Genomic DNA, 22,839 nt, shown 5'->3' with positions numbered 1-22,839 from the left:
AGCACGAGAGATGCGTTGACATGTCAATGGATGCACCATGCGCTTGCTTGGCTTCACTGCCATCTAATCCGGTGCTATACAGGATTATCATGGTCGAATCTGGACAATTGAGAGACAGAGGTCTTGGTGGATAACAGCACACACTCGCCCTTTCAACCTATCTATTTCTTATTTCCAAAGCGTCAATCGGCCACTTCCATCCCGTTGTTCCTTACGTATCCAAAGAGGTATGGATATTGACTGGACAGCGCAGGGCAGGTATGTATGGGGGAAGAAAGGCATCAAGCAGTTCATGGCACGGGTAAAACGACTTGGTTGGCAGGCTTCGAATGCATTGGACGCCAAGGCCTCCCTCCCTCAGCCATGCATCAAACGGCGCCTGCAGTCGGTAGGTCATAAGCGAACAGCCAAAGGGGTCGTCAGCCGGCCCGTCAGTTCGGTCATGGTTGGTTTGACAAGTACAGTTGACCAGCTGGGTCCAGCTGTCAAAACCTGACATTCACTCATCCATCCCCGAGGGAGGGGCGTCTATCCGACAGGTCAAGGAGTGAGTGGCCTCTGCTGATGATGTATTCGGCAGACGCGTTGCACTAATGTACGAGAAGGTCGGCACAGGCGCTCATGGTTCCGAAAAGCAACCCGTCATGTCTTGGACAGATGCCAGAGGCGGCCAGGCCGCAGCTGAAAGAAGGGCATGGAGCAAGGAAGCGCGGAACAAACAGGGCAGAAGGCGACATGATTGGTCAAGGTGAGCACAACCAGAAGCAGAAGCCAGCTGAGCTGAGCTGAAAAACCGTTGCTCGGCTCGCTTGGCGTGGCCCAGAAGGGTTTAGAACAGCGAGGGAGGCCTGGCGCCACAACGGTTTTTGCTTTTAGTGGCCGAGGGCGACTAAGAAGGACTAGGGGCTCCATTACCGTCGGGGCGGAGATGCAGACTATTGGCAGCAGCGTCATCTGGTCGCCCGGGCCTCTCTGCTGCTTTGGTCCTAGCGGGTGTCCTCTGGGGGCCCTTCGCTATCGCTGGCCGAGGTGCTGGGTGCTGGGCGCATACCGGGAGCATCGACACCACCGGCTATTCCTGCTAGCCAGCTGACGGACTACATGCTCCAGGTACCAATGACATATATCGTCAAGCACACACGGATACAGGGCAGCGAGCTGGAGGCTGCAGCTCAAAGCGTTATCGATCCAGGGACCAAGTCCACGTTTGGCGGAGGTTGCGCCGGTCACCGCGTACCATGCCAATGCCAATGTCACCTAGCGAGGGCAAGCGAGTCAGATGTCATTAACCCTTGACTGCTCCCAGGCCGGTGAAAGGTCACCGAGAAGATGGGCAGCCGGCTGTAAAAATATGACTTGTTGATTATTCTGTGCCTGTGCGTTATGCGTTGTTACCAAGAAAGCGTGGGCTGATGTCCGAGCGAGACAGGCTCCCTGGTCAATCTTTGCCTTTAAACGAGAGCGTTTTTGTTTCGTTTCGTTTCTACCGTCCATCGTCATTTCTCAACGGGCCCGGCTCTGTCACCATCCCAGGCGAGGCGAGGGCCAGGCCAGGCCAGGCCCAAGACGGCCCTCTCCGTAAACTTGGGTGAACAGGCAGTGACGTAGCAGAGACAGAGATGCGACAATGGTGCAGCGCTGCGCAGCACTGCGCTGCGCGGGGCCAGGGTCCGTCCCAGCTTTGCGTGCATCAATGAATGCTCCGGCGTACAGAACAGGACGGGGCAGTACGCAATGCGTTGGGTCCGAGGATCGATTGTCTGCTGGCTGCACCTTGGCAATTTCGAGTCCATCCTGTTTCGTCCGTCGGGCGTAGCATCGTGCCCTCCTGGCTGATCCAAAGCGTGCCTCGCTGATAGGCTTGTTGGTGTAACGACAGGTGAGCAGGTGAGTCAGGTCGAAATGGTCGCTGTTGGCCTGAGGCTTGCAGGAAAAAAAGAGGGCAAGAGAGGGTCCGCCAGGTGTCGGCTGACGGTGGAAGCAACAGCAGGGGCCCGGCAATTCTGCCCATCAATATTATCCGTCAGTCATTCCAGCCCGCCGTCGCAAAACTCAATCAAGAGCGCCATGGGAAAGATGAGGCAGCCGAACGAATTCGGAGAGCCCTACCTACCTACCTAAGCAACGGACTTGCCTTGCGCAGCACCTGCCGTTGCCCATTCCCATGCGCGCGGGCGCAATGCCAGAAGGACCGACGTGGAAGCGGAAGCACCTCCACCGATCAGCCGGCATCTCCTCCTTGCTGACTACGCATCCGTCGTTCACTCCGACGATCCCAACCAGATGGCTCAGGCCAGCAGCCACCCGTTGACGATGATCGCCCTGCCTCAGACCCTGGTCCCGGCCACGACCCCCCGCTCGCCGTCCCTGCACAGGCCCACGACACTGACGCTTACAGCGATGGTGACGGTGAAAGTGACGAGCAGCCCTGCAACCCAAGGGCGTTGCTGGCTGCCCAGAGCTACTGTGCCTACTGTAACTCCAAGGGCGACACCGTCAATCACCTGTTTGTGATATCGTGGGTGTAGCACCCACCTACAGCTACAGCTTGTCTTTCAATCTCTCTCCCTCTCTAAGCTTAACACTCAAGAACTGATGTACGGCCGAGCAAGGCCCGTCACCTCGTCTGCCGGACCAATTCGATTGACAGGGGTTAACTAGATGGCAATTACCCAGTGGGGGGCGAGCTCACGGGCAGATGGATGGACGGATCAAGAGCCAGCGGCGTCGTTGACGATATCGTATCAAACCTTACTTTGCGAGCTCGTTACCCAATGCAACTCGGGGTCGTCGAGAGCAGCCAGAGGCTGGAATTGGAGGCAGACTCTGGTGGCTTGGGTCGGCGGCAAGGTCCGGCCACGATGGACCGATGATACATCTATTTTCCTTTGATGGAGATGTCAGTCTCGAGGCCGGATTTAGACGACGCGCGAGGCTCGTTGACAAGCCCGGAGGCACAAGGCTCGGGGACCAAAAGACCCACCGCCGTCTGCAGCTCGACATCAGTTCAAGACAGGCAAACAAAGAGAGCGGCAAGAGTCCAAGGGTGATGTCGCGAGGGAGGCGTCTGCAAGAGGGCAACGCAACTTCACTGCCTGAGACATCTGACAGGTGGGAGAACCTCCAGCTGCTGGGTTTCTGGGAACACCCGCGTTGCTGTTTCGCTTTTCGGATGAGCATCCTCCTAGAAAGTCAGGCACCTTGTCGCACCGAAGAGCTTGCCAGGGCTGCGGCTACGAATACCGTGAAAAGACAGTGTGCATGTCAAGTCAATCATCTACCTGCGTGGCTCCTCGTGTATGTGACCAACAGTGTAGATGTCGCAAAGCGGCTCCAGATCACCCAGGTGCTATTGTCAAGTTCCCACCCCGTCCCGTCTTCTTCAGGGGCCCGCACCGCACGCAGGCTGAGGGCATGTCGCTCGTCTGCGACAGCAACGACGGCCTGCGTTCATCAGGGCAAGGGACTCTGTCAGTTCCTGGAGGCGTCGACTACCAGCAGGTGGCTCCAAAAAGGTGGTCCCGGCGGATAAGATCCTGGGATTCGGACGATGCACTGGTCGATGGTTGAGGCGAGCTGGGCCCTGGACGATGCCACAACGATAGCTGTCGGAGCTCATCGCATCCGGTCAAGGTGCCTGCTGCGAAGCTTGGTACAGTTGGCAGGTAGCTGGAGGAAGAGCCAACCACCCAGGCCGGGCTCCAGAATCAACACGCCCATCCCCGTCTCGAGAGTCCCGTCAAGTCAGTCAGTGTTGCTTTGACGGCGGCGGGTCGAGACGCCCATCCAATCCTGTAGCCCAGTGGCCCCTGTCCCTGTGGTTCTGTCCTGGGCTTGTTGACACCCTACCCCACCCCCCTGCCAATAGCCTTTGACACCCCCGGGTCACTCAGAAGCCTCCACCTGCACGCCCCCTACCAGGGCGCTACCTGCCCCAAACACCCATGGGCTGCACATCTATCTCGACAGCGGCATCCCGGTGGCAGATCGAGAAAGTTTGTTATTGGGGGGTGCAGGTAATCGGCCTCCCCATCGTACCCCCTCCCGGTGTCACGACTTTTTTGCTTTCCCCATACTACTTTGCACTTCATGCCATAGTTACGTTGGGCCCAGCCGCGCCCCATCCAGGTCTCCCACGGATATTTCATCACCTCACAACCCTCCTTCTGAGTCAAGATCTCTTTTCCAGAGCCTCAAATACTCCCCCCTCACCCACCCATCATCTATATCTACAAATCTCAGATCAACGCACCCTTCTTCAACGCTTGATCAAACATTCTCAACTGTCTTCAACACACTTCTTTACTACACTTTTTAATCTTCCGACATCTCTCCTCGCTTACGACTTCACATCCTCCCACTCGCCCACTGGGTCGCTGTTCAACTGGGCATCCCGACTCGGAATCTTTCCATCTACTACTACAGCCTACTAGTCTTGCAATCATGTCGATGGGTCACCGGAGAGGTCCTTGGTCGAACGCCGAGGATGCGTACTTGATGGAGCTTGTCAACACCCATGGCCCCCTCAACTGGGTACGAATTGCCCAGACCCTTGGATCCAGGACACCCAAGCAATGCCGCGAGCGCTATCACCAAAACCTGAAGCCGAGTCTTAACCACGAGCCCATCACCCCTCAGGAGGGCGCCCAAATCGATCAGCTGGTGCGGGAGATTGGAAAGCGTTGGGCCGAGATCGCTCGCCGCCTCAATGGTCGAAGTGACAATGCTGTCAAGAACTGGTGGAATGGCAGCCAGAACCGCCGCAAGAGAATGGATCGTCGGCGTAACCCTCAGCCTTACGATGAGCAATACGCCCATTCCCGACACTCGCTCTCCATCTCGACACCAGGCCTATCCATGCCATCACAGCTATCGCCTCTGACGGCCACAAACCACCGCCACCCCGTGCCTTGGGTCGAGGCACCTCTTCCATCGCCCTGCACTTCCGAGTCCGCCGAGTCGGATGCAGGCTCCAACTACACCACCTCGCCCGGACGTCACCACATCCCCCTCCACATGCCACTCGAGTTGCCGCCGATCAGGGACGCTCACCACCTCCACGCCCCAGCTGGTTCTAAGCTTCCCAGCCTGAGCGAGTTCGCCTCTCCCTCTTTTGGAGACCGAATGGACTGCCAGCCCCAACAGCATCAATTTGTTCCTCCTCAAGGGCAGTTGCCTACCGCACCCAACTCGCCTGTGCAGCCGCAAGCACAGACCCGACAGCAGCCATCGGATCAGGACTCCCGAATGAAGCTGGCTTCTCTCCTGCGATGAACTAAATCAGTCGGAGCACACCCAGCACATGCTCTGGTGTAACTACGGCACGCAAACCATCACAATCACCGATCTGGGCGAGTGCATGTAACGGAGCACGGAAAATCGGATTTCCTACAGACAGCTATATATTGGGTGGCCTCATTTTTTCGGCGTTGGTTTTCCTCCACGGCGGTTCGCCAAACTGGCGGTATGACCTGGAGGACAAGGAAGAAGCACTTGGGAATGGCATCAGGGAGATACCAGGCGTTCAGGCAAGGAGCTGGTGACTTGAAGGGCTCGGCTAAGTCTCCATGGTGGAGCAATTGTACAACCGGGGCGAACAAGGCGTTTCAGGAGTGTTTATTTTATGCTAGATGAGTGTTCAAGACGAGTTAAATGAGTTAAATCAATACCCCCAGATGGAGAAGTTTCCCCAACCTTCAAGACTGAATGAATCCGTTGCCGGCCGTGAAGCAAAAACCACAGTGCATTCACCCAGATGAGACTTTTTCCAGTCGTTGAGAGCGGCATGTGGCTCCACGAGGACTCGAGCAAACCAGGCGGCCTTGGCGGCTCCAGTTTGGCGTCCGTCGGTTCCAACCGTACAGGGAAGAATTTGTGATTTGTCGTTGTTTGTCATGACTTGTCTCGCGGGCAATCCGATCGATTAACTGAGTAACTAGCTGGGATAAGTGAGACTGGAATGTGGCAGCCGATAGGTAGCAAGGACACCAGCTGCGTAAGTGGGGAGGATGGCGCTCGATGGGGACGCGGGAGCAAGGAGCATGCCCGGACGCCTGGGAATATGCTTGGTGGAAGAAATCCATAGGATTGAATTACGAGACTAACTAGCTAGCTAACAACTGCATCTTTCTTTGTCTTGGAGGAGGCACGGCAGTTGAGGCCAACCGAGAGTTGTGCCCGTCGTGTTGTTTGCGTGCCAATCTCTGCAGGCAAGGCCTTCATCACATCTGGACAGATTCTCTGGCGTCGACCCACCAATGCATTGTCAGAAGCGGGGGACACGGGAAGAGCAGCAGCAACCTAATATGGGTAGAGACAGGAAGTAAGCAGTCGGTGGTGAATGGCTGTTGAGACGCATGCACAGTTGCAGATGCAGACGAGACGCAGACGTAGGCTCGGGCTCAGACTCAGACAGAGAAACCGAGACACGCACGCACACAAGATCGACGTCGATCTGCAGAGGGTCGAGGACTGCATTGTCATGAGCCAGATCCAGATGTAAAATCTCGATTTCGCACCCCTGGTCCGCCATCAAAAAGATGGCTGAATCTGGGATCCAATCCATGCGTCCACAGCCAAGGCCCCCAGTAGCCCAGGCCAGCCCAGCTCCATCAATTCATCGCGCCAACGCCAGCTACGACCGACCTGACGGTGGAGGAGGGGCGTCGACTACGGGCTTGGGCCTCCAAGCAGCGTCGGCCATGATATTTTTTCCCCTTTGCTTTGCTTTTCAGCAGGGTCTGGCTTCCCAGACAGCGGCCCTAGCGGTAAGGAGAACGGCGGACTGGCGCCCGGAGCGGCTCGGACCCAATAGGGACCCCTTCCACCGGGGATGGCGCTTTGATTTGCTGCTTAGGGTGCTGGTGTGGCATATTTACGCTTTGCTGCTAGCGGGAGGGATTCCTGATTCCCGGGCCAGGCTTGTTTGTCTCGGTGATGTTGGGTGGATGGGTCCCCATGCGTCTCGTCAGCTTGCTGTCTATTGCTTGTCAGGCTTACTCGACTGGCGAGAGAATGTGAGGGGATGATTCGCGGATGACTGATCGATGATTGATGGATGCATCTACCGGCTCGACAGCGTCCCGAACAAGGGGCTCTATTGCTCTAGGAGCTCATACTAGTCCAGAGTTGGCAGAAGACAAGGCCCAACAGGGAAGTGCAAGCAAAACGAGGTGACATCGCGGGCTTCTGACGATGATCCCATCCGTCAACGCAAACCCTTCTTGGGTGCCCAAGGGCGCGGCTATGGAGGGGAGGGGGCATTCGCTGTCTCGTGGTGGAGAGATCGGGGAACCGTTACCAGCCCCGGTGTCTGCTCTGTATTGGATCTCTTGTGTCTCCCTTCTATTGGGGGCAAGAGAGGCCTTCCCTTGTTTATTGTTCTCCTCTTGTCTCTTCAGTCCGCCCTGTTGCACGCCCCTGTGCCTGCTCGGTTGCTTGCTTTTCTTTTTTTTCTATCCAGCTCGGTTGATTTGATTAGACTGGCTATTCTTGATCGTCTTTGCTTTTTCACGCTGAAAAAAACACCCCGATCCAGGTCTAAGGGTCTCCCAGCCTGCGGTGAGATGCAGCGCGGAACCGTCGACCGCCACCGATGCGAGCTGCAGGTGCGCATCACGACCGTTCAGAGACAAGAAAAAAAGCAGCCCTAGGCCAGCCAGCAAATGAGGTCTCTGGCTAGCGGTGTTTCCCTTGTTTGGTTGCATTCGATGAGGGCGGTTAATCTCACGATTCGGCACTCGACACACCTGGCGGGCACGGCACGGGAGTCAACGGGCCCTTGGGTTGGGGTCTTGGTCTTGGTCTTGGGTCTTGGGGTCTTGCTTTGACCTGCCTCACCCGCAACGTTGCGGTGCTCCTTGGCCCGATCCGACGGATTGACCAGGGTAATCTGGATGTCGAATCTTCCGAGAGCCCAGGATCCAATCACGCTGCGGAATTTCGGTCCCAGCGACCGCACGATCCATGTCTTGTCAAAAATGGCGGATCTGGTTTGATGGGGGATCTACATGTTCTCCTCCCTTCTTGTCGATGGCACCTTTGTAACTGTAGAACGGCCCTTTGTTATGACGTCCCCGTGCGAGAATGAGAATGACTGTCCGAACAACTTCGGAAGCCTTTGTCGATGAGCTTGACGCAGGTCAGCGCATGGTGGTTTCGAGTTCTTGGCTAGGCGTTGCACCATGCAAACACATGCGCACGGCGTGTGAAACTCGTCGCTGTGCTATGCTGTGCTGCTGTGCTCCCCTCCCTCCGAGTCAGGCTGCACACAGCTGCTATTTTCTGCGTCCTCAGTTACGTATGTATTGCGACGGCGATTCCGCCGTGGATTCGATGCCTGTTCGGGCGGTGCATGCATGTAACGCTCGAGATCCAATGCCAGCCAACGCCGACGTAGCCTCGCACATCCTCAACGGCTGCCAGGGAGGGAGGGGCTGCGGGAGATGGAACCCTGACGACCTGAACGACGGGGATGTCCTGCACTCAGGGAGGCGTGGATGGGTAGCTGCTTGGGTATTCACAGAGGACCCTTGCCAGGATACGAAGTCGCATTGATTGGCCAATAGGTCAAGTTTAGGGTGCCAGAGGCAAATGAGCGGCGTGAGTTAACTGGGGCTAGCAATGAAATAAGATGATACAACAGCGAAGAGCGCAACCAAAAGGAAAGATGGATAGGCATCGCAATCAAAGAAGACGCCAGCCTCAAATGAAGACCTGCTGCTAATCACAGCACGAGGACTCCCTCGGCCGGTGAAGGATGGGCGAAACCAAGGGGACCTGGAAATTTGGTGCGCGTACAGGGTAGTATCACCGATGAGGCTGGCTTGCGAACTGAAGCTGAACAGGCCTAGACAGGGATGTTGGTGTGCAGTCGATGACATTCGGGGGGGGGTTCTCACATGAAACTAAGACGTTTGCCGATGACGACCACGAAACACGGGAGGGCGAAACACCAAGAAGAACCGAGCCAGTGTTTCTACGCACCAGATCGACATAGGGGAAAAAAGGTGGCGAGCAGAAAAAAATGGTGTCGCAAACGTACAACCACAAGGATAAATCTGCAGATGCGTTTTGTTTCTCGTAACATGTTGGCAGAGCATTTCCATCGAATTGTCAGGCCAGGACCCAGTGGGAGAGCTGCTAGTGTTACTGTCGTCGCAGCATCATCACCAACAGAGACAATTCTAGCCTCGATGACGACAATCCCTGACAGCATCTGTAAATCGCATGCACAGGCGACATGCGATTTTTGGGAAACATCGCCCCCTTTCGCACTTTCCCTTGTTCAATTGCGATCTTCAACTAAACGAGTTTATTCTCTGTCCCCCCAAACCTCTGCAAGCAATCCAGCAGCTTCTGTTTTCGCTCATGCCCTTGCCCTGCACACCCCCAACCCTCGTCGTGGTCGGTCTGTCGTCGGTCGCTCCCAAGATCGATCCCTATGACGATGGCGCACCGACGAACATCGCTGAGAGTGCGTGCCCGAAATTCCACGACAGGGGACATGACAAGGGGGCTGCTGGCACTTGCATGGGGAGGAGAAGAAGGGCAGTCTCAACGGTTTCTTTATTTTCACGATTACTGATCGCCAGGGGCCTACCTGGTTGCAAGTGTCACGTCACGATGGCAGCCCGTGTCTGGGGCTGGTGCCAGTGCCCGAAGAATTTCGGGCGCCCGTTGCGTTTCGGCCTCGGGGGCTGCCCCTTGTCTCCTTGTCGCCTTGTGTCGCCCTTGGCCTCCCGCCCGTTGAAACCTCTGATTTGCCGACGGGCCAAAGCAACCATGCCCTGTTCCCTGTCGGGCTGGTCGTTCCTTGTCTCTGATTGCTCGCCGTCGTCCCTTGAACCCTGTCGTCCCCTGTCAAACCTGCGCTTCCCTGGTTCTTCCACCGTTCTGGCGCCTGTGCTGGAGACGCTCTGGCTTGGGTTTGCTGTCGATGGGCGATGGCCGTTGTTGATCGGATCCATTCTGATGGATGGATCGGTCCTGTCGTGGGTATGCAGATGGTGTATTGGACGTTCTGAGAGAAGGCTCGCCTCCCTGCCGGGTTGATTGACTGGCTGGCTGGCGGGCTAGTCCCTCGCTACTGGAAACCTTGAAGCTGTGCACGACTCAGAGACCCTTGATCAGTCATCAAACCAACGTCGCCGTCCCCTCGAGGCCCTGGGCTGAACGGTTGAAACTATTTGAAAAACTGTCTACAACTGCTCGACTGCTTGCGGGTTAGAACATGCCGCTATTTGCTCCATCGGGGCCAGCCACACACGGGTTATTTTGTCTCTGGGCGGATGGGATGTCCATCCATGCCAATGTCTTGGATCAAGAGCATGGATCATGGATCAGGCTACGAGGTCCACTGCCGCTCCCGCTCACCGTTGGCTAAAGTCACTCCCCCTCCAGCATCGCGCTCTAGTTGGACGACGGCCCCTGCTTCAACCTTGAGCCCCTCCGAGACTGCATCGTGCTACCCCGTTTTTGTCCAATTTTCCTCACGGGCAGGCTAGCTGGGAGGGTCGTTCTGGCAAGGCCCGTTGCGAGGGTCTCAGACCGAATCTTGGGTATCCAGGGAGTCTTCTGTTGCACCTCATCTCATCTCAATCGTGCAACCCCAAGAATGCATGTGGCATAGTACGTACCCGTATTATCTCCCGACGTCGCATCCGTCCCTGGTGCACCGTCGGTACCAAGCCATGGCTGTCCTTTTGCGTCACGACGACGTCGCAAGCCGCTGCGATCTGGTTGCCGCTCATCATTTCCCTCTGGTCATGCGTGCCAGGAGGGGGATTAGGTTGGTTGGGACCGGTGGTACCTTGACGGCTGCTTGCGTGCTGCAAATCGTTGCTGGATCCTCGCTCCTGACGATGCCATCGCCATACCTTAATTTTTTGACTTTGTGCTGCGTTTTCGCGGGTGGTGGTGTTGCTGATGAAACGGTCATGGATCGACGAGGCGAAACCACCAGCGAAGCAAAAGGAAGGAAACAAAAACTCAGTTGGCAAATGTGATGCCATGCAATGCACATCCAATCCATCCTGAGATGGGGACAAACATCGAGACACGGTAACTCTTCCCTGTCTTGCTCATTTTAGCAGGGAAGCACTTGCCTCGAGAACGCGCACGGCTGGGTGCATCGTGTCGCTCACGCTCACTGCGCAAAACCTTGTGCCCCCCATCGCGTGCAACCAACATCCATCTCCATGCCTCACCTCAAAATTAATCAATGACAAATCTTTGTATGCTTCCGGGCCCTGAGGCGTCTGTCTAGACCCGCGACAAGAGGCAACACGCGCGGCGCACGCATTCCGCCTCCCTTTGGTCCCTCATTCTCATTCTCATGCCCGTTCCCATTCCCGTTGTCGCGTCCGTCCGTCGTCGTTCCCACAAAACCGTCTGCACCTGTTGCCGGGACTGTCTGATCCCCAGCAACGTGGATCGCATCCAGCCCCAACAGCCAAACCCGACAACCTTGCTGAGCCAGGCGCCTCAATTAATGGTCGCCGACAACAAGAAAGGACGGGAAAAGTCAGATCATGGGAAACCTACACAGGTTGCTCGACGGTTGAAGCGATGGCTCCTCCATTTCGATTGCCCTAACCAAAGGCAGGAAGGGGTGCGATTGGGGGAAGCAAAACACAGAGGGACGGGAGCGAGCCTCTCGCGACGAATATGGATGGCTCCCGTCGGACAGGAGGTGGAAGACCCGGGGATCTGGGTTCAGCGCTCTCGCTTATCGTCGTTCGGGGGGTCGGGGAAGGGAAGGGGAGGGGGCGCCGCGCGATCCGCTGCCAGCTCCAGGCGCTAGTTAGTCATCACCCCGTTCGAGGTGCCTGGGGCTGTCAAGGTACCCGGCACCTTGATTGGACAAAACTAGCTCACACCCCCCTCCGAGCTGAACCTCCACTCGACAGACGTTGGGGCTCGATCGCTGCTAGTGAAGCCATCCCCATCCGTGTTCAAACACACTTGCATATTGGCTCATGGACCAACGCATCAACCGCCAACTGTGTCCGTTGTTGAGCGTCCAAACTGCTGCCTTCATCAATATGCGGGCTCGGCAAACTCAAGAGAAAAACGCCGACGAGGTTCCGATCATCCTAAGGGAAAAAAAACTCCTAACAGGAGAAAAACCGAAAGCAAGGGAATGTTACTTTCTTTGACTGATCAGATGAGGGGTAGGGGCAGGTGGGAGAACAGAATGTGCACGAATCATGGATTCCACTTACCTCTCCACGATCCGTCTCGCGCACGACTCCAGGCCCTATCAGCCTACCAAGCTCTGCCAGCAGACGAGCTGCCCTAGCCTAGCTGTTCCCGCCATCCTTCAGCCAAGGGGACAAGTTCGCTCAATCTTCCCGTCCTACCGGTGGGTTCCTTGAATAGTGGCTGTCACATTCCTTCCTTCCCGCTGCCGATTCACCAACGCTCGATTCAGCACACATGGAAAACCAACGCCAACAGCATTCCTGTCCTCGAGTCTACTGTGCGCCACCCTAGAGCCGCTCCAAGTTTAACCTTAATTCTGACGGTTGTCAGTACACTGAGCCTCGTCTAAGGTTCGGCACCGGCGTCTTGTGCTTCATGACAGGCAGGTCCGGGCTTGTCTAGCCTATCTCCTCCGCGTTCTGCTCAACGAACAACCTGTCTTTGTCTTGTACGGCTAGATCCCGTCTCGCCCGCTGTGCCCGTGTCACGTCCGCCACCACACGCCTTGCTTCTTCCGTCGAGCTCGTCAACCCGACGCCCCTCGGTCTTGCCAAACCTGCCTGCCCCGGACTTCCCCATTGCGGATACCCATGCCGTCCGCTGTCAGGAACATCAGGATTCACGCTGCCGTCGTTCATCGCCGCAACACCTCTCGGGCACCCCTCCTGTGACCAGATGGGTCCTCCTCGGCCTCACCCCTCGAACAAACTTTCACCGTTGACCACTGTGAGAAACTCTGTTCTCGTTCGGCAAGGCCGCATATCCGTCACTCACTGGCTGCCAAGAATGCTCGTCCCAGCCTCGCTGTCCGGATTTCTCGACTGATGGCCAACTATTCCGCTCTACGGAGTCGAATTGCTCCAGGTCCGGTTTGAGAACGGCACGAGACCTGCTCGCTGGGTCCTCTAAACCTCGCGGCTCCGGTGGTATCATCAGTGACCGGCCGTAGGACCTCTGCTGCCCTTATCCACTCGGCCGATCTCGACATCCGGTTTTGTCGAGAGGGGTGGCCTCGGTTGTTCATCCAACGCTGCTGTCTGTTCGGGGTTTTCCTGAGCTATTGCGGTATTTCGTGACGCCATTGTGCCTGCCAGCCTCACTGCCGCCCCATCGTCTCCAGGTACGAACGAGAACTGGCGACAATGACCACGCGCCCGCTGGTCATCGTTCCTAGGCTCATGTACTGCAGTCTTGTCGTTTTGCGACGTCTGCGTTGCGGCCTTAGGCTGACCGTCAATACCGGCACCATGTGATACTCTTCTTTCGGCGGAATGCCGCTTCTTCTTGGCTTTGCCTTCCTGTGGCGGTTCATCACCAACACCAGACGAGCTTGTACCTGATGGGGAGCCGGCCTCTCTCCGGAAAGGCTGTTCGGCTCGGCCTTGCTCGTCGTAGGTCTCTCCGTGATTGGCACTCTCTTCGTCTACCCGGCAAGTTCCCTTAGCGCGCTTCTTCAGGGCAATTTTATCCAGTCGTCGGAAACGCCTACTCAGCCTGACCTCGTTGCTGATGTCTATGGTTTGCTTTCGTGTTACTGTTTGTGACACGTTAGCATTAACTTGTACAACCAACTGGATGCCGATAATAGATACTTACGGATCGTGCCAGGCCGGCTTCGTAATCCGCCGTGTGATACTTCATTTGAACTTTTGTGCTGCAAGCCCCCAGGTGCTGGTATTGTAAGTGGTTTGCACATGACATTTCTAATGAGAATACTTCGCGAACACTTACTGCTGCCTGGAGAATGGTCATTGGCTGCATCTCCCCCTAGCGCTACTCCCTCCTGGGATAGAGCTCTTGGCTTGTGTCTAATGAGGCTGCCGGCTCTGGCCAGCGCTACAGCCTGCAGGCCTTTGCCGGACACTTCGTGAATGACCAGCTCAAGACGCTTGACTTCAGCCTTGTATCTCGCCTCTTGAACCATCCAATGCTCCTCAATGGTGTCGTGTCGCTGAGCTTGTTTCTCAAGTACATCCTGCGTATTCCCTAAGTCTCTCTCGAGTTTGGCAATCTTGTGGTGGATGTTGCTGTACCCTTCTAGTAGGTACAAGACGTGCGGGCGGTACTCAGCAGAGAGTGGCTGATTTGAAGGATTCGTCATCAATGCAGCACGTAAAGCTCCTGCTATCTGATCCATCGATGGATTGTGCCAGACCTGCTGACTTGCGTTGATGAACAGCTTGTCCACATCGTCTGGCTCGACGACCGGGGGCTCAGGAACAGAAGCACTCGGTGTTGCCTGCTCGGCGCTGGCCAAACCCTGCCAGCTCGCCATGCGTGCCATGCTTGGCCTATCGGGAGGGGCTTGCGCGTCGGTGTCTCTTTGACTCATATTGACAAGATCTTTGAGAGCAGGTTCGGATCGAGGTGACGATAGTCCGTGGGCGCGAGATTTGTTGGCCCCAAGGAACCGCAGCAAGCCAGAGTCGGCCATATCAATGGTGTCGTGATGTCGGCATTCACTATTTGCTAGGGTTCGACAGGTGAATGAAGGTTTGTGCAAATCAACGGAAGGGAGGGCGTCACCCCAAGACGGTAGAGAGTAGGAAGGAGGGAGCAGGACTTGCCAGTTGCTGCCAGCTGTTGCCAGCTGCTGGGCTGCCAGTGGCAATCGATATATCAGATAAACAACGGGAAAGTAGCGACTGCTCTGAAAGCTAGGTAAGGTGAACCGTGACGTTTTATTACCATTAGGTAGTTTTTAACTTGAGCGCTTGCTTGAGATTGAAGCACTCCAGCTAAACCTCAAGATCATTATACATCTTTTGCTCATACAAATGTGCATCGTAGTCGTAATCCTTGCCAAGGAAGCCCATGAACTGCCCGCTGTTCACCTCCTAAGAATTTGTTTGTCTTACGGGACGAAGCGCAACACCCTGCATATCTCTGCCATGTAATCAACGACCCCTTTTCATCCATTCGCTTTCGCTCAAGGTCCATTCAGTTTTGAAAGATTTCTCTGTCTCCGTGACGATGGATACAATCTCGGATCCCATTTCACTTTGAGCTTGACACCCCTGGTTGTTTCTGCCGTTCGTGGACTCTCGAGAGGTCTGGCCGTGATCGAGGCCAGGGGTCTTGATTGGAAAACCCGACGACTTGCGAAGAGTAGGCTGCATTCTTTCTTTAGACAATGATAGTGGCTCTGGACGGCTTCCAAGCCCAGCTAGCTTGAGTGGTCGGGGCTTGTTGCCGCGAAGAGACTCGGATCGTACGGGTATCGACTTTGCTAGGCCAATCTCGACCTCCTCCTCGACCTCGCTTGGCTCTTCCTCAATATATGGCAGAAGAGATGGCGTAATAGAAGGTGTACATGATTCGAAAGATTTCTTCGGCATTGGCTTTTTGATCGGGATTTCTGGAAGAGGGCGAGCAGAACCCCCTGGTGGTGCCAACTTGGGAATCTCTTCGCCTGAGAGGGGACGACCTGGTGGTTTGGGTGGTAGCGCTAGCCTTGATAGGACATCGAGAAGACCCTCATCGCTATCAGTGTCTGCATGTTGGTCACAAACATCTTCGGATCTGATCGACTCCTGGCCTTTTGTTTCATGGTCACGGGTCGAAAGTCCTGATGTGACTCCGCGCGGGCTCCGCTGGATCAAGAGAGGGAACTCGCCCAGTTCCGTGAAAGCTGGTGCCAGATTCAGCTGGCAAAGATTAGCCCAAGAGCGGTAGTGAAAGTGGAACGAGACAAATGGGAACTCCTTGGGGTCGATCAGAATCCAGTCGTAGTAGCAGGCAGTTTCAGGGGACTCTACAAGCCCCCCTGATGGTGTTCTACCATGATGTTAGTTCGCAAACTCAGAGAAGAACCATACGAAGACAAACGCTATGCCATAGGTATCCTGATTGCGGTGTTTTCCCAGTATAGGCGACCTTCTTTTGCGGCCCTTGGCTCGAAAAACCTGAATTTCGATGAGGCCGCCGTCATCTGCCACGGAGGTCCTGCTCGAAGTCGGAAGGAAGTAGAAGCAACGTGCCTCGATACCCTCTCTTTTGTGCAATACCCCGTTCTCTTTGTAGTGCCATCGGTCGCTGGGCTCACACAAAGAGCGTGTGATGGAGCCCGAGGCCTGGGCAGCAGGATTTACTCCACAGTTGGTGACGTTTCGGCCGTTCATAAAAATCTTGAAGTACAGGTAGCATGGTGGTTCGGGTATCTTGCTGAGCGAGTAATGAATTCCGAATTGAGCGCCTACAACTGGTGTCAGAGGGCCCTTGTTAAGTAAGAGCTCAAAGAGCGACCTGCCTGGGACGGATGGGACATAAACAGAGACCTGAGGGCTGGCTTTCTGGATATGCGGCGAGTCTACACCAGGAGAGGCCGAGCCAGCGCTGGTCGGATCGGAAGAGCGATCGGCTGGTGGCAAGATGCGGACCGAAGAAGCGTCTGAATGAGGAAACTCCGGGAGCTTTTTGGAACCGGGTTGGGCGATGATGGAGATGTCAACACCTCGAAAACAGGGCATTGCGGCGAGCCTGGCTGTTCGAACCAACCCGCAAAGGGGAGCAACGGCAAATCGAGGCTATACAAATTGATCAAAGATGGCTCGAGAAGCTCGTCAGCGTGCGAACTGGATCGAGAAAAGGAGGATGTGATGGCTGGAAAACGTGGGAGGTAGAAAGCCGACCAGTCTTGGAGGAGGAACTGCCGACCAGCTGCCACCAGCCGTACATACACCACTTCCTGCCCATGCATTGCGCACTCCGCCAACAGGATTAAAATGGGATAGGCTATGTCGCACCCTCCCGAGGAAACACTTTGTTTCGATTCCCATATTACTGCGGGCCAGTTAATCATGTACATGGTTTTGTGGACGGCATTCGGCCGCCTACGGCAGCTTTCATGTATATCAGCATACCACTTTCTGGATCATAGGATGACACCCCAGGAACGTTGGATGGCCTCATCTCTAAATTCCTTGCCGTCCAAGCTAGATACCCATTGAGGTCTCGGCCGGACAATTTTTGGGCTGAGGAGCATCATTAGGCAGGTAGTGAAACAGCGCGACATCTCATATCCCAGCAAGCATTGCTCTCGGCACTCGTGATGATTTCAAGTCGTCAGTCGTTGGTTAGGACAAATCGGGCTGGATCAGGTGAATTGAACCAAGATTTATTCCATCATCATATACAGACGATGCGGGTCACACACTGAAAACATCAGTGGCTCCCACATGCGTTTATCACATCTGCCTCATTCCACCGTCTAGCTCTGCCCCAACACCTTCTTCGTGTCTTCTTCCTTATCGATGAGTCCCAGGTTCCGTATTTGCTTAACGCTCGGCGCGTCGTCTCGGGCAGTCGAAGACTCGGTTCTGGCGTAGGCAGCCTGGATTGCCAGGGCTCGGGCGTGCTGTGCACCATCGTCAATCTCCTGTCCCACGGTGCCGAATGCACCGGCTTCTCTCGGCCCCGAACTTACCTCCTTCTTGTGGTGAAGGCACTCGTAGTAGTCTTCGAGGGCGAAACCGCACTTCTTCTTGCCCGAGTCGTCAGTGGCCGAGGTGTTGACGACGTAGCAGCCCATAACCTCCTGCCAGAAGGGAAAGCAGCGGCCAACGCCTAAAGACCGAGGTGCAATTATCAGCTCGAGCCCGCTCGAAATTGAATACCGGTGTCGCCATGTCGAACTTACCGCCGTTCAGACCATATCCCGACGCCATCTTGAGCCAATTGAGTATGTATCGAGGCTTGTTACGGGTCGGGCGATGTGTTGTCGTTAATTCGCGTCTGTCCGACCTTGAAGTGTCAGTCGTCAAGTGTTCCGGCACATGAGTTCACCCGACGAGTGTAGCAAATCGCTGCGCGGCGATTGGATGAGTGGATAGGCTGGAGAGATAACTGGGAATACTTCTTGTTATATGAGATCATCCCTAAAATTTCGGTCACGACTGCTAGTGCTGCCACCCCGGAAATGCCTCAGCCATCCGTGGCGCATTGAGACACAAAACCAGGGACAGCTTGGAAGCAACGTGTGGCTGGAGCTACTTGTCCCACCACGCCTCTATCTTATCATGGACCTGCCACTTTGTTAGTTGTCGCCAACCACATGACGACGTCGGATTCAATGCGAAGGGGTGCTTCTTCTGCCAGCACGCCGCAAACCCTTGTGAATCTAACGAATCCGGCACCATTAGGGACTTCTCGGGCTTGATCAAGAAGCACATTTCGATTCTCGCCATGGCTGGTCTCCCGCCCTCTCCTGCAAAGGTGGTCCTTCTGGCGGTGCGTTTCGCGACCATCTCCGACCTTGAAAGCCTATCCTCCCTCGTCTCCCAACATGGCACTATTCTGCGCCAGGAACTCATACTTCGAATTCTTCTCACGTACCTTCCCGAAACCGTCAGTCCCTCGATTTATGCGCCTTTTGTGCATGCCATAACCTCGGGCGAGCCTCTGTCGCAAACGACACCCGACAACCAACTTGACACTTCTTCCGTGGATAGCCTCTCGGACGAGCAAGCTTCAAGAAAGATAAAGAAACTCCATCTCCTGCCGCTAAAAGGCCCCGATGTACCCCAAGATACCGATTTCGACCCCTTAATCTCCTTCCTATTCTCAAGGGGCTATAGGATGGACGAAGAGGCGGGCATGCTCTCTCTGGTCCCAGATCTACTCGTACCGTTCCTCGACCATGCCTCATCGATGCGCACGTGGATGATATCAACGGTCCTGCCGCTACTGAGGAGAAACCATCTATACTACCCCCAAAAACAGGCAAGATTTTCGCTTCTCGAGTTTGAGAATCTTCCAGATCGGACCGCTGTCGAGTACCTGCTTGCTGAGACTGGCGCCGCGGATGATGAGTATGGCCTAATTGGTCGCGATTTAAGGGGCTTGATCGGACCATGGCTTTACAACGACACGAGGTGGAAGCGGGATCTCTTCAACGAGGACACATCCAGCGAGTCTGGTGCAGCATTGGAATTGTCCTGCCCCGGCTGGGAGCAAACTCTCGAGTGGCTCATATCGCAGGCTTCAGGCTCGTGGAAGATAGCGCTGAGGGCGATCGAGTCGTGGGATGGCCCGTCAGATATCGACCTAGGAGAAGAAACCAGTGCCTGGCTTCAGGAGAACCAGCAGCAGTACCTTGACCGCACATACGCCAAAGCTGTGTTGGCTTCAGCATACCTTATTCCCGACTCCGAGGTTGATGCACTAGAGGGGGCATACAAAATGTGCAGCAAGATTAAGACTCTCCTAGACGAGGAGCCCGAGGGCAACCTCCAGTCGACAGTAGCAGCTCTTGCGCCTGTTCAGCCTTTTGATGCCAGTGATTTCGATGGAGCAAAGGCTTCAGCACACTTGCGGAACGATCTATTACAGCCCTCAAACCCTTTGACAACACCCAAGGAAGAGTCAATTGACCTCCTTACTGTCCTGATCCAAAGTGCCTTCCTCCTAACACGGTCCGGTGTTCCCTGCACGGTCCGAAAGGCCGGAGATCTCGCATTCATCCAGGACGTTCAGGACCAAAAGTCCGAACTTGGGCGATTGATACGAACACTCTCTGCCCGTGCGCCCAAGAATGATGATGATTTTTGGATTAGAGCACGACAGGAAGTCCTCTGGCTACACAGTTGGGGAAATGAACCTGGCCCTGTAGCAAATGGTTCTATACGGGGCATCTTTGGACATGTCCCTGTAGAGTATATCGAGACGGAGTTTCTAAAAGCCATGCTATCAAGTGGGCGTAAGTTACATAAATGTCTCCAATTGACAACTTCGTTTTCTAACGCTTCCTAGGGTACTCTCTTGCAAACTCCCTCTACGAAGCAACGCCGGATCATCCACTGTCGGCGTCAGTACTACTCAACACTGTGCAGAACTCTGCTCTTGGAGCTTTTGACAATGCGTCCAATCCCAATCGGACGAGAGGGGGGTTGAAGAAGTGCAATAAGATGTAAGCTGTGCATTACAGTAGAGAAGAGCGGAGCTAACAGCAGAAACAGTATCGGCGCGTTTCCTAAGACGATAGACAAGACTCATCCAGCAAGACAACGGATTGAGGCATTGCTCAGGGCTACACATGCCCTTAGTGACTACCGGCTTGTGCTCAAACAAGGCGAGCCCTTCAGTCCAGTTGTCCTCAGGGTGCACTCTGATCCAGTTTCCATCATTGGAAAGGTTCTAGAGCAGAACCCCAAAGCATATACCAGGCTACAAGAGTTTGTCGAGCTTGGCAACAACATGGTCAATGCCGGCTTGCCTACAAATACTATTCGGGGGAAGCAGTCACCAACACCCGATGACCAAGATCTCATCCGATCAATGGTCGAAAAGCGCATTGTCGCCATGTGTATAGAAGCCGCTCTACATGAGGACGACTTCGAAACGGCATACTCGTATGTGGTCAGTCGTCTTGGAGTCACACATGGTAGCGAGAGCGAATCCCGGTCTTCCATTTTCAGTGACGAGTGGTCATGGAAGGCAGCACTAGATGCTGGAAAATACGTTCGCACCGAAAGGTCACAGAAACCAACCCATCTTGGAACGGCGAGCGGTAACCCTGAGATCCGCCATCTTGAGCAGCGCATTGAATGCCTTGCTACTGCTCTGCGTATTGCGCCTCCCCCTCAGCTTCAAGAAGTACTGAAAACCTTCCGCCGCTGTGAAGAGCAGTTGGACGCGGCCATCGAAGAAGAGGCTGCCAAGGAGGACGCGTGGAATGCTGCCGGCGATCTATCCGGCCTCCCAGGAGCATTTCAGACTCCAGACCCAGACAAGGCCTATCCGCCCCGCAACATCACCGCCAGTGCGACCGCTCGTCAAGCTGAGGAAGAACCAATGTCCCTCTTTGATCTCTCAAGGGCTACAGCTCGAGTTGCGCAGAGAAACTTTACGTCATTGTCCAGCTTGCAGGGTTCCCTGCAGAGTTCCTTCGCTTCAGACAAGACAGCACCGGAACATGAGGCATCGGATACAGAAGGCCACGATCATAACCGGGTGAGAAAGCGGGACCAACTGAGGGAAGCCGCAACGGGTACCCTTGTTTCTGGTGTTGGATGGCTTCTTGGAGCTAATCCAACTCGATCCGGAAGTAGCCAGCAATAACCAGATAGAGTGGCATATATGCTCTTCTGGCGATGATCACGATATGGTGCGATTCGAGTGGACGGGACTTGGAAGCGGTGGAAGTTGATGGTAGACCCAGCTCTCGAAGCTTCAAGGGGTTGCTACCTATAAAAGAAAAGAATTTGCCTTCATGGCAGACGTAATGATCTATGAGTACCAACGTAATTAAATGTACTAAACGGTGGTTTTACGCCGAGGGCAGTTGTCGCTGCCTGTTTGACTTGCATTTCACATTGATACGTAGTGCGGTTCTCCGAAGGCAAGGGCTTATGTTGCAGCCAGTTCTACTGAACATGGTGCCAGTTGACCAAATCTATCAAATCTAGGCATACATGGAGACAAACATGCAAAACAATGCACGTCTCCATGGTAGCAACTCGAATCAACAATATGCCGATGTTATGGGCGAGTCCAAAGCACCTCACGAGGTTGCCTCCTACTTCGATCAACAAGAGGTACAAGGATGAATGGTCAAGTCTGGCTTCCCACAAGACTCACGCGGTTCAATCGCATTTGATAAAGATTATCTTGATTTGGAACTACTATTAGGCAAAGGATTCCGGCGTCTGATTGCATCACTGGATGCAGCAATTCACCGTGCAGAAATACAGCTACTGCAACCAAACACTCAAGACAACAAGCGGGTGGAAGTACATGACGCCGCCTAATTCAGGAAGCAAAGCCTACCACGGCTTCCTCTGAGCGATGGAGGGTGAAGAAATGCCCAACGAACCAGCCAAGTAATCGCCATGTCCAAGTCCACCATGTGTGGTGAATCGTAGAAGGGCCGCACTGTTTCGGCTTCGCTGTCAAGGGATTCTCCCTGGCACTTAAGTCAGTAAAGTCCCCGGCCTGCAGACCTTACCAATTGGCATGTTTCCAGCTGCATCTCGATGGGATGCTTCAAGGGAGGTCCAGTGTATGTCAAGACCCAGCACAGGAATGCTTCAGCAGGCCTCGGTGACGTAGAGTTGTTGAGAAGCCCACGAGCATAACAATAACGAACTCACCCCTTTCGCATTTTACCCTCACCGACGAATGACTCCAGCTATGGCGTTGTTCAAAAGTATTTTAAGGTTGCATGGCGTCAAGTTGATTACAGCGATAGGTGATTGATTGGCGATGGGCGACATATTTACGGGTATGTCTGAGACAAAAAAAAAGGATGTCAGTCAAGGCGAGCAGGGCAGCATCCAGAGCCAGAACCCGCTCAGAGTTGCGCCGTCGCGACGACTCGCAGAGCCCATTATTGTGTGTTTTGAAGACGGCACGGGGGGCTGCGAGTAACGAAAACCGCATTCGATGTATGTTGTGTTTATAGATCCACGGGATTCACCGATGAGGCCGACGTCGACATCTGGTTGATGCTGTGCTGCCAATGCTATCAAGTAGTCGTCGATAGACGCGATGGATGACTGATGAAGTGTTTGATTTTGCAATGATCCGGAAGCTGCCAAATGTGGTCCTTCTGTGACCTCGTCGCCGCAAGACTGACCAGCAACAAGAAACTCAAGTGACGCAGGCCGAGTACCCATTTTTTGATTCCAATCCCTTAAC

The 22,839-nt window shown here is 54.7% G+C and overlaps 5 protein-coding genes across 5 annotated transcripts; 2 read left to right on the top strand and 3 right to left on the bottom strand.

Moving 5' to 3' along the window:
• Positions 1-4,443: 4,443 nt before the first annotated feature.
• NCS54_01264600 (Hypothetical protein) lies at positions 4,444-5,274 on the top strand (the record flags this gene model as incomplete). The annotated part of the gene is made up of 1 exon (XM_053157873.1): positions 4,444-5,274. One exon carries the CDS (start codon positions 4,444-4,446, stop codon positions 5,272-5,274), a length of 831 nt encoding a protein of 276 aa, XP_053013848.1.
• Positions 5,275-13,136: 7,862 nt separating this feature from the next.
• Positions 13,137-14,638, bottom strand: NCS54_01264500 (Hypothetical protein; the record flags this gene model as incomplete). The annotated part of the gene is made up of 3 exons (XM_053157872.1): positions 13,137-13,738; positions 13,801-13,875; positions 13,936-14,638. 3 exons carry the CDS (start codon positions 14,636-14,638, stop codon positions 13,137-13,139), a joined length of 1,380 nt encoding a protein of 459 aa, XP_053013847.1.
• A 463-nt stretch (positions 14,639-15,101) lies between these two features.
• Positions 15,102-16,673, bottom strand: NCS54_01264400 (Hypothetical protein; the record flags this gene model as incomplete). Its single annotated transcript, XM_053157871.1, has 3 exons — positions 15,102-15,981; positions 16,033-16,399; positions 16,454-16,673. 3 exons carry the CDS (start codon positions 16,671-16,673, stop codon positions 15,102-15,104), a joined length of 1,467 nt encoding a protein of 488 aa, XP_053013846.1.
• A 740-nt stretch (positions 16,674-17,413) lies between these two features.
• On the bottom strand, positions 17,414-17,981 carry NCS54_01264300 (Hypothetical protein; the record flags this gene model as incomplete). The annotated part of the gene is made up of 2 exons (XM_053157870.1): positions 17,843-17,981; positions 17,414-17,769 (listed from the first exon to the last, which is right to left on the bottom strand). The coding sequence occupies exons 1-2, from the start codon at positions 17,868-17,870 to the stop codon at positions 17,414-17,416; spliced, it is 384 nt and encodes a 127-aa protein (XP_053013845.1). The 5' UTR covers positions 17,871-17,981.
• Positions 17,982-18,387: 406 nt separating this feature from the next.
• On the top strand, positions 18,388-21,261 carry NCS54_01264200 (Sec39 domain-containing protein; the record flags this gene model as incomplete). The annotated part of the gene is made up of 3 exons (XM_053157869.1): positions 18,388-19,900; positions 19,954-20,110; positions 20,160-21,261. 3 exons carry the CDS (start codon positions 18,388-18,390, stop codon positions 21,259-21,261), a joined length of 2,772 nt encoding a protein of 923 aa, XP_053013844.1.
• Positions 21,262-22,839: the final 1,578 nt, after the last annotated feature.

Source organism: Fusarium falciforme, chromosome 10, assembly GCF_026873545.1.
Source record: "Fusarium falciforme chromosome 10, complete sequence".
Classification (NCBI taxonomy): domain Eukaryota; kingdom Fungi; phylum Ascomycota; class Sordariomycetes; order Hypocreales; family Nectriaceae; genus Fusarium; species Fusarium falciforme.
The sequence above is the reverse complement of the archived record's forward strand: the minus strand, read 5'-3'. Positions and strand labels throughout refer to the sequence as shown.